Here is a 12033-nt window from a genome sequence, read left to right as displayed (position 1 = left end):
CACTAACACCTCTTCCAGCAGCAACCTGGTTTTCTCAGGAGGTCTCCCATCCAGGTACTAACCAGGCTCAGCCCTGCTTAGCTTCAGAGGGCAACCAGTCTTGGGCTACAGGGTGATATGGCTGCTGGTGATATAGTATGAATGTATTCTGGACATACTACATTCTCCATGTTGTCATTATCATGTGACCTACCAGCGTCAGTTGCGTCGCTTCACTGTCATTCATAAATCCTCTCCAGTGGCCTCATGGGATAGTGAATTGATCAGCGTATGCACACTTCAGAATCTCGCTGGAAGTAGTAGGTTATACGGGGACTTTTTGCCTACTCTTTTATGAGTACTGTGAATTCGGACATACTTCTTTTGTCATACTTCAAACTGTTTTTGGCCTACTATATAGCAGAGAAGTGTGCGATTTCGGATGCAGGAGGTGTGTTTTTCACACAGGTCAAATCAGAGGTTGGTGTAGCCTACAGCCATGTACTTGTAGGACAGCTGACAGTATACTTTCCAGTGATTGGTACAAGATCAAGAGCAGGTGCCTGTCTCTCTCCTTGCTGTCTCTCTCAATCAAAGAAGCTTTTCATTTCCTCTGTGGATGCCACTTTCTCTTCTCTTCTCTGTTTTCTGTGTACCTTTCATTTCCAGCGCGTAAACACATGTACAACCCCATGACACTTCATATCACCTCCCACATTCACCACATGAAAGCTGCAAGGTGCATGAGAATTCATTTTTCTCTTTTGATTTTCTCCTATCATGGATAAACCCGTTGCTCGGCTTGGCTCTTCATGCTTCATTCTATGCCAAACGGCACATGAGAGAGGAACAGAGGATGAGTAGAGCGCTGAGAATGAGGGCTGAAGGAAGAGAGTTGGTTTGCCAGTTTCCCCAGTCAGCCATTAAGGAGTTTCAGATACAGCAGAGGAAACTCTCCACGCTCCAATCCCGTATTCAGTCATTCCCTTGCCTTCAGGGCAACAGACACACTGCCAAATCCTTAATGAAACCAACACCGTCAAGAATCGACAGGGCTGGCAGAAGGACAGAGCAGCCATTTGGAGATTACTGAACCACTGTTCTCACCGTTTATATCAGTGACTAGTTTCCTAAAGAAAAAGGCAATTCACATGCTGATTCACTAGGACAGAGTAACACTATTCAGGTGCGATGCGACATCTGAAGTGTAAAAATATCTACTGCGTAAATATTAATATTGTTACTTATTGCTTTATTTTTCAACAGCTTATGACATGGCTCATCCAATGATAAATATTAATTTTAGAATTAAGCAGTGGAGAACATTTAATCACACATTATTGCTTTTATCAAAAAAGATTACGACATATTAAAAATATTAATGCAGGTACTTTAATGGTGACATATGCCCCTTTTCACAAGATATAATATAAATCTATGGTGTCCCCAGAATGTGTCTGTGAAATTACAGCTCAAAATACCCCCAGCCCAGATCATTTATTATAGCTTGTCAAATTTGCCCCTTTTTGGGTGTGAGCAAAAACGTGCCGTTTTTGTGTGTGTCCCTTTAAATGCAAATGAGCTGCGGCTCAAACTGGTATTTCTTTACCATATTATTTAAATGTACTGTCATAACTACAACCCCAAATCCAGAAAAGTTAGGTGGTGCGTCCCAATTCGCATACTATCCGTCCTAAATAGTATTCGAAAATAGAATTAGTAGGCTACATCCCAAATCGTAGTATGTTGAAATGAGTGTTCCAAAGATACCCGGATGGTCTACTATTTCCGGTCAGAATCCGAAGTGCAGATCAATGCGCACTCTAACGGCTAATATTGCCCACAACCCATCGCGCGTTGGACGAGGATTCGGTTAGAACTACAAACACGAGTGAAAAGTGTTAAAAAAAAAACTACAGACATGGAGGACGCGCGAGTCCGGCGGTTATGTAGAGAGGTTTAGATCTTTTACTGTCTAATGGTTTAGATAAAGGAGGTTGAGTGATTATTATCAGTATCTAACCTGACGAAAATGTATTTATTCAGTGTTGTCTACATTATATTGCATCTGCAGCAGCATTGTGAACTTTTGTAAAAATATGTTTAGCCATTAACTTTTAAATGCATCATTATATTCAAATTGCAAATACATGAGGAGAGTCTCCGCATGAAAGACCCACGACTGGCAGATGAACGTGCAACTACATTTCTCTTCGAAACGGTAGGAAATTAGATTAGATTGAATGGAGGATTTTAACTGTGACCAAATGATTGACAGGGCAGTTTGCGGTGACAGGATGCACGCGACAGATCTGTCTGTTAAGATGACGTAGTATGTCCCAAAGCTTGCCTACTCTTTTGCTACACACTCAATACGTACTTTTTCTTCACAAAAAGAGTACATACTTTTAGGGCGTAATATAAGTAGGCGAATTGGGACGCAGTAAGGGACATTTTTTAAAACGCAATACAATCAAGAATCGGTGATTTGTTAATTCTCTCTCAATTTTATTTAACTGACAAAAGTACAAAGAAAAGATTCCCAATGTTTTAAAATGAACAACTTTATTGTATTTTGTAATGGAATATTGCAGCGTTTATGATGAACGCTTTTTGTATTTTAGCACAACTGATATACCGCATTGACCAATCAGCATTCAGAACTGTATCTACACGTTTTATAATATTCAGTAACATTCCCAGCCCCTGTGCTTTATTTTCTGGTGAGCAGAATCTCTTTAGCCAGTAGTTCACTTATAGTATCCAGAGACAGATAAAAGTTACAGTATTTTAAAGAGCTGAGGGGTCACTCAACAGAAACTTCAGTCACACGCTGTGCAACATTTTGCTCACAGTCTAGATTTCATCCTCACTAGCAGATGTTCCCCTGCGTCTCCGGTTTCAGAAACTGAGAGCGCATGTGAGATTGTCAAGGGGCCTGGGTGAAGATGGGTCGTGCCAGCTTTAAATGAGTGCTGTATATGCATTATTAAAGAGCAGAGAGCCCAGATATGAGAGCGCAGCATGCAGGCTCACTGCCAAACCTGCCCACAGCACTGCTGAAATCAATCAGGACCTGAGAAACAACACACAACATGATGTTAGATCAATGATCTGTTCACCAATAACAGAATTATATGGGTTTAATAAATGCTGTAAGTATGAGTGAATCATAATTATGATGGCTGACTATTGGACCAGATAATTTAATATTAACTGAGATCATGCTCTGATTAGTTCTCATTAAAAACCTAATGTGAATGTGAAACCTCTTATTGTGAATGATTCAGCATTGCATCCTAAAAAGCCTACTATCAAATATTCATAACTTTCTGTGGTATATATTAATGGTGCGGTCAAGTGCTCCTGGGAAGTTCATATTTAAGATTTGGGAAGGTGCGTTCACGTCACTTTCGTCGGTGTACCTTCTCTTAATTAACGACACAAAAATACAGCAAGGTTTTTTGGTAACACTTTACAATAAGATTCATTAGTTAACATTAGTTAATGTATTAACTAACATGAACTAACAATGAGCAATGCATTTGTTACAATATTTTTTTATCTTTGTTAATGTTAGTTAATAGAAATGCAGCTGTGCATGTTAGTTCAGCGCATTAATGTTAATAAATACAACCTTTGATTTTAATAACGTATTAGTAAATGTTGAAATTAATATTAACTAAGATTAATAAAATGCTGAATAAGTATTGTTCATTCTTAGTTCATGTTAACTAAGGTAGTTAACTAATGTTAGCTAATGAACATTATTGTAAAGTATTACCTTTTTTTTTTTACTCCTAGAAAATGAAGAACAAAGAACGAGCATAAGGTGTGCTTTGCTTTTTATGTTTTTAATTTATTTATGAAAATGTACCATTAACTAGAGACGTTGCCTCCATTGATTCCGCCATGATTCTCACTGACGTCCCCAACTTGGAGTTTCCACTTGTAATTATGACTTTGTGGTTCACGTTCATGTGCGTTCAACCAAAGTTCCTTTAAGACAAGTCATTTCACTCGGCGGCCATCTTTGAAACGCCTCTCGGGCAGCAAGTGCAGCTCCTGTCTCTTTGAATGGGGAAATTTCAAATTCTCCAAAACTGTTCGCCAAGCGTACGATTAAATTTCACCAATGAAATCTGACAACAACTGTCACGTAAATTTTGTTTCTAAACGCTCGAATCATGACAGAAAACAAACATTTTCAGGCTGGATCAAGCAGTGGAAGCGCGTCTCCGGAAGGATCCGGGGACCGGAGCTTCTAACGGCTGCAGTGATGCGATGACTTTACCAATCGCCGATTGGCTCTTATTTAGAAGGCGGGACTTATTCCACCATATTGAGCGTTGCACTATTTCCCCATTCAAAACAATACGAGTGACACATTAAAATACGATTGTTCTGACATGCTTTAATGCACAATATGGTGAGGTCACGTTAGCAAAACTTAAATATTGCAAACAAAAGAGGACCATTGTCAATAGTGTAGCAATGTATGAAGCACTACTTACTTGGAGGTCACTTGCAAACTCAGCAGCTTAATATTGGTCAATTTGCATGTTCAAAGTCCAACAAACCTGAAGTGCCGTATTTCCCCATACAAAGGTTAGTAAAAGTGACATGTGAAGGCCAAGTATGGTAACCCATACTCGGAATTTGTCCTCTGCATTTAACCCATCACACACATTAGGAGTAGTGAGTAGTGAACAAAACCCCGAAGCAAACTGGATCAAACCAGCAACCTTTGGGTTACCAATTCGACCCGCTAACCATTAGCCCACGACTAGGTAGATGGTATATGTAGGTACATAGGTACTAGGTAGATGTAACTGCTCACTTAGTGGTACGTGGTTTTCTTTTTCTTCAGGCTACTTTGCTATGCAAGTAGGTGGTGAAACGTTCATTGAATCATTCAATAAACCTGTTTGTTTGGAAACTCATTAATTAACAGAAGTCAATTTAAAGTTTAAGGTATATAAAGGTGATGTAATGGGCATGCAACACTGGAGAAATATTGTCTAAATAAACATATCAAATTGAAGATCAATCTTTGAGTTTTGCCAACAGACTCCAGGCTCTGAAAGTTGCTTACAATGTCAGAAGAAAAATGAAGCTGTAAAAAAAAGTCGCTCAGCAGTGAGACTAATAGATGGGCAGCAGCAATGCTGAGGTCAGACGGCCACTCTCTGACAGCGCCAGAGATGACCAAGATGAATCTGCCTCCCGCTTCCAACAACTAATGATAACGTCAAACCCCGTACAGAGGGACAGGCGTGATTTACTGAAGAGAAACACCAGAGTAATGTCTCGAATTCTTCCGGGAACTTCTGGACCGTACCGAGGAGGGGAGGAAACAGGCTTTGCCACTAATTAGTTTCCCTCTCTCTCGTTCTCACTTTGTTCCAGTTCATTCCCTCTCTCTCTGCTTACAGTATAACACAAACACCCTCAGAGATGAATTCATTTCAGGAGTGAAAAAGCTCTCTTTCACAATGAAGAGGACTGTCTTCGTACGGTGACCGAAGCAGAAGTTTTTTAGTAGATGATGATGTTTGACTCAAATAATGAATCACAAAAACAATTAAATATGAATGCAGGCTATATTTTATTTCAAAGAACGGACGATAATGCAGGGCATTAATGAGACAGACTTTGTTTTAAACATTAAATCTATTTCAAATTTGGGTCATACAACATTATTAAGGGCTGTTACTTGGTAATCCACAGTAAGAATGGGTTTACATGCACTTTCAATATGTAAGAGATCCTCAGCTGAATCATAAACAGCGAGCGTCGATTTCTCGAAAAGTTGAATTACATTCAATTCCCAGGATTGTTTAAAATTGATTGATTTGATAAGGAATAGTTCTCAACTCTTAATATTCCATACTTCACGTCCTGTAAGGATCGGGTGTTTGGAGGAGGGCGGTTAAAACAACAACAACAGAAAGAGATTTGTGATTTTAATATCATTTGGATTAACGTGCCCTGATGAATATTACACAATAAGACCAGGGATGTATTAAAGTAAATAGGGAGAATTTTGCATTCATGTTGAGTTCAGTGAGAGCGGAGACACACTTCAACAATATATGGATATTAGACTTTTTTCCAATAAAATCACTCACCAGGGAAATGTGCAGTGAAAGAAAATGAAGCACGGTGAAACCCTTCCCACTGCGTTCAGCTCCGGTTCATCTGAAGCGTGTGATAGAGCAGGTTAATACGAGCTACAGCAGTCTGGCAGATTAATATAAATCTCGCCAAGATTGGTCACTTTTTATGTTCACAATGCAAACAAGGTTATAGTGAAATATGAAAAATTGCTCCTTTGAGTCTGCGGAAGCTTGTTTTGTATATACATTTGTAGGGAAAACCAATTTTTTTCATTTTGTTTGAATGGTGGGCTTCTGTTAGCAAGCGCTCACTCAGACTGTTAGAAACAAATTTGGCTGTGACACTCCTGCCCTGGAGCTTTTCAATTCACCACTGTAATAGTGTTCCCAGCCTTCGGAGGCAAAGCGCACTGCTACTATTAGTTGAGCCACTGACATTTACCTCACAGCGACCATTTTAAGGGAAAGAAATGCTGATTTTAATCATTCATGGCTAATATTCTTGACATAAAGCAATTTTTTTCCTACCATGTAGAAAATTTACTGACATACAAAACTTTATTTTTAAGGTTACAGCGTAATTATATATTTAAGTACTGAATAATAATAATAATTAACTACATGTACTTATTATAGGGTTTGGTTTCAGGTTGGTTGCACGTGATTATGCACAGTTTATAGTAATTACTACAGTAAATAAATGTAACGTGTAACAAGGTCACTGTAAAATAAAGTGTTACCCATTTTGGTTACAGTTTATTTTAAGGTGTCTTTGTTACGCTGTAATTATACAGTGTACCGAGTAATACTAATTAACTACATGTAAGGTTACAGCGTAATTATATATTTAAGTACTGAATAATAATAATAATTAACTACATGTACTTATTATAGGGTTTGGTTTCAGGTTGGTTGCACGTGATTATGCACAGTTTATAGTAATTACTACAGTAAATAAATGTAACGTGTAACAAGGTCACTGTAAAATAAAGTGTTACCCATTTTGGTTACAGTTTATTTTAAGGTGTCTTTGTTACGCTGTAATTATACAGTGTACCGAGTAATACTAATTAACTACATGTACTGACTATAGAGTTAGGATTAGGTTTGGTTTAGGGTTAGTTGTATGTGATTATGCATAATACACTGTGTAAAATAAGCACACAAGGACATGTAACATGCAAAACATGTAACAAGGACACTGTCAAATAAAGTGTTACCAACATGAAACAAAGCTGACTTGTGCACAATAACATGCATTAAGAATTATAATTTAATGTTGACTAACAAGACGAATAATGAATATTCTAGTTCAACCAATTTACATTTTACCGTTGTGTTGTAAATTGTAGTTTGCGTGCAAAATGTTGTTGCCAGATCCTCATTTTGCATTTTCTTTTTCCTGAATTGTTTTGTAGTGTACTCAAACACAAGTATTGTTGCTCAAACCAATAGTTTTTTAGTTTTTTAACTTTTTGAGTAAAAGTACAGATACCCCTTGCTAAATTTGACTCAAGTACAAGTAAAAGTACTACAGTCAGATGTCTACTTAAGTAAAAGTACTGAAGTACTTGTTTTTAAAAGTACTTGAGTATCAAGAGTACAAGAGTACATTTTCAAAATATTGCATTACTACTGCCACAGTGCTTACATTGGTAAACACAGCAAACACTTGAAGCGAAAACTATCATTAACTTGTTCAGAAAATTGAAATAGTCTGGCGAGGTGGGGCCACGGGTTGGCACATTCCCGGGATGGACCTGCTGCGTCTTCATCCGTTGTTTCGTCCATGGTTTCGTCTCTTATCTAAATCTGACCATGGAGTTGACTTTGGCGGAAAGCTGAAGGTGATTGCTGATAGGCTGTCCCAATCAGTGGCGCCTGCACAATCCAATCACGTTTGAGAGGGAAACAACAAATTGAGGGTTTCCGAGATTTTTCTTTTTTCCTTTTTTTTTTTTTTTTAGAAGAAGTAACGGGTACTCACGGTTATGAATAGAAATGTAGCGGAGTAAAGAGTACAATATTTGCCTCTCAAATGTACTTGAGTAAAGTCATGAGTACTCCCCAAAAATGATACTCGAGTAAAGTACAGATCCCTCAAAATTGTACTTAAGCACTGTACTCAAGTAAATGTACTCCGTTACTGTCCGGCTCTGCATAAAGTTCACTATATTGATTAATTGAATGAAATGTTTGACTTTTATTTAATTTAAGGATCTTGGGACATAATCAGAGGTGTAAAGTCCAGGGGTCAGAAAGTAAAAGTCCTGCCATATGTTTATTCCACCCATGAACTCAGCCAGTTGATTTCACTAATTAAATCTCAGAAAGAAAGAAAGAAAGAAAGAAAAAAAGGGATTGGAACAACAACAAAAACCTTATTTTTTGTGAGAACTGTCTTCAATTTTAATAAGACAATATGCGATTAAGACAAAGACTCACAAGGAGGACAAAAAAAAACACTCATTATAAAAACTTTATTTTGAATAAAACGCGTGGAACCTCATTACATGTAGTGTGGTCGGTTTAATGGATCTAGCTCGGGTCAGAACAGCACTGCATCGGTGACTTCACTAGGTCAGAATCAGCTTGAGAACAATGTTTCGCAGGTGTTACAGTAATGTTAAAATCTAACACTTCACTGAAGGTAGCACACCACAAATACACCATGTAGAAAAATGAAAGGACTGCTGGGAAAACAAGCGGGGGGGGGGAAAAGCACAATGTAATTGTCAGGGCAGCTTATACTCGCACAGCCAGCGTCGCTTTGAGACGATGTCCTTACTTTTGCTCTTGGAAACGGAGAGTGAAATCAATCGACAGTCACACCAATGAACGAACCAATGAGTGATTGATAATGTCTGAGGTAGCAAGGCAATCATGGCTTTCTCTAATTTTATTTTTTTTCAAACATTTATTTATAAAACTATACTACACAAAGATAAATCATCTTGGGCCAAACATCCTGAAAATCCATAATTCCTACATTTGTCTTTATAATATAATCTTTCTACATGATTTTGAGAAATACAGCATCTCTCGGCCACTCGTCTCTCCTGGAATGGATGCTTTATAGGCACAAAAGGGTATTTCCGACGCATTGTAACGTTTGTGTTGTACATTATATCTGTGCGTGCGCTCTAGAAATGCAGTGAGGGTTCGGATGCGCTGCTGCCAGTGGCACGAACTGTCAAAACGATGCTTTAAAGGGAGATTTCACGGCAAACACTGTCAAAACAGGCTAAAACTTGAACAGAACAATGCTGGGGGCAACATGCGCTAACAGTTTAGCATTACGAGACCGATTCGTCTTCATATCCACTGATGTCTACGACGTTTTCCGACTAAACGGTTTGAACAGCAACTGATGTGAGCTGCATGTAAGATATGCGGTAGCAGTGTGGTTCCTCGGTGAACACAGAAATAAAAGCATACAGGTTACACGATAAATGGCCCCCATAACCCTAAATAATCATCCGAGTATTAAAACAATGGGCAGATACACCTCACGTACAATCTACATGTGGATCAAATGTACACTTGCATAGTACAGACAGACGCAGTAGTAATATCCATTGAATGAACTGTGTGGTTCTGTTCCAGAGTCTTTGGGTTTGAGGATTAAACACCTCTGTCTTGGGAACAGCTGGGAATCTGCATCTCTGGAATGGGAATCTTCTTGTCATGTCGAGTTAGACTTCTGCTCTTCAAAGGGATGTTCTGCTGAAAACCTTCACATCACCTGGACACAAACATTTAGATATTGTGTAAGTATCTATGATGCATGAACCGAATGTTGAACTCCATTGAACTAATTATCAACAATATTCTGGAGAAATGACGTATTTTAATGGGTCAACCCGGAAGTTCGCTTCACCCCTGTTCCCTTGACAAAAAGCCAATGGGATTTATTTCACTGGCTTTTGAATTGTTGCAGAAAATAAGCTCTTTGACCAACAAAAGTTTGATTCGTCAAGAATAAACGCCACTTTAATTTTGAAGCCTAAATACAATCAGCTGTAGGTTAAATGTAGTCTAAAAATGAACTACATCACGGTTGCACAACTTTGGATTTCATGGGGTCACCAAACAAGCTCATTTCAAGCTGGACATAATGAAGGTAATGGCTTGAGTGAGTAAGCAAGTGATGACTGCTGAGTGAGTGTGTGAGTGAATCATTGCACTTATTCAAAGAAAGAACTCATGAGTCTGACTAAACTTCAGAAACGATAACAGAACCAACATAATTTGCCATCATTTCTTTTTATTTATTTAAAATTTCCTGAATAAGAACTGATTTTTAATTCCCAACTTTTGATAATGCAAACGCTTCAAACCCATTTTTTTTCCCCCAAATAAAACCAGTCAATAAATCATCACAGAAATGTACCATATGGAGATGCCAGACTATCGTCTGTGATGGATCTTCGCATACACGCTCATCACTAAGATTTCTCATTAACAGAAACTTGATTGATAGTGTTTCCATCTGAGCTGGTTCAAGCGAACTAATGGAACAAATATGTCCAGTGCTTTCAGAGACCTATTTGCAAGTAGATGGGATAAGAAAACTGGTGCACAATGGTGTTACAACCTCAGCTATTCCCTTTCTCTTTGTGGTCAGGAAGAACTGCTGTGGAGAAGAGCTGCACGATTCTGAATCAATTATCACATTTTTTTCCCTATGATTCTGAATACACAAAATAACATGGTTTACTAGAGGTTCTGACAAAATGTTATTTGCTGCAGTTTGTTTAAATATATTCAATTAATTTGAATTAATTACTGGATGAATCAGCGTTTTTGAACAAATCTCTTGAATTAATAATTCAATGACTCACTCATAAAGACTGCACTTGTTTCATTACTGGATGAATCAGGGTTTTTGAACGATCTCTTGAATGAATAATTCAATGACTCACTCATAAATACTTCGCTTGTTTCATTACTGGATGAATCAGAATATTTGAACAAATCTCTTGAATGAATGATTCAATGACTCACTCTTAAAGACTGCACTTGTTTCATTACTGGATGAATCAGGGTTTTTGAACGATCTCTTGAATGAATGATTCAATGACTCACTCTTAAAGACTTCACTTGTTTCATTACTGGATGAATCTGAATATTTGAACAAATCTCTTGAATGAATAATTCAATGACTCACTCATAAATACTTCACTTGTTTCATTACTGGATGAATCAGAATATTTGAACAAATCTCTTGAATGAATGATTCAATGACTCACTCTTAAAGACTTCACTTGTTTCATTACTGGATGAATCAGGGTTTTTGAACGATCTCTTGAATGAATGATTCAATGACTCACTCATAAAGACTGCACTTGTTTCATTACTGGATGAATCAGGGTTTTTGAACGATCTCTTGAATGAATGATTCAATGACTCACTCTTAAAGACTGCACTTGTTTCATTACTGGATGAATCAGAATATTTGAACAAATCTCTTGAATGAATGATTCAATGACTCACTCTTAAAGACTGCACTTGTTTCATTACTGGATGAATCAGAATATTTGAACAAATCTCTTGAATGAATGATTCAATGACTCACTCTTAAAGACTTCACTTGTTTCATTACTGGATGAATCAGAATATTTGAACAAATCTCTGAATGAATGATTCAATGACTCACTCTTAAAAGACTTCACTTGTTTCATTACTGGATGAATCAGAATATTTGAACAAATCTCTTGAATGAATAATTCAATGACTCACTCATAAATACTTCACTTGTTTCATTACTGGATGAATCAGAATATTTGAACAAATCTCTTGAATGAATGATTCAATGACTCACTCTTAAAGACTTCACTTGTTTCATTACTGGATGAATCAGGGTTTTTGAACGATCTCTTGAATGAATGATTCAATGACTCACTCTTAAAGACTTCACTTGTTTCATTACTGG

General features: G+C 37.6%; 1 protein-coding gene across 5 annotated transcripts in view; it reads right to left on the bottom strand.

Annotated features, from left to right (window-relative positions):
- Window positions 1-8488: 8488 nt before the first annotated feature.
- The window catches only part of utrn (utrophin), a gene marked incomplete at its 3' end in the record, with an annotated part of 265554 nt that continues 262009 nt past the window's right edge, over window positions 8489-12033 (bottom strand). For all 5 annotated transcript variants that reach the window (XM_084428992.1, XM_084428995.1, XM_084428993.1 and 2 more), the window contains one exon: window positions 8489-9843. In XM_084428992.1, coding sequence (XP_084285118.1) covers window positions 9835-9843 — 9 coding nt within the window. The remainder of the gene's footprint in view (window positions 9844-12033) is intronic.

This window comes from Rutilus rutilus, assembly GCF_951802725.1.
Source record: "Rutilus rutilus genome assembly, chromosome: 13".
Classification (NCBI taxonomy): domain Eukaryota; kingdom Metazoa; phylum Chordata; class Actinopteri; order Cypriniformes; family Leuciscidae; genus Rutilus; species Rutilus rutilus.
This window is presented reverse-complemented; position numbering and strand designations above follow the sequence as displayed.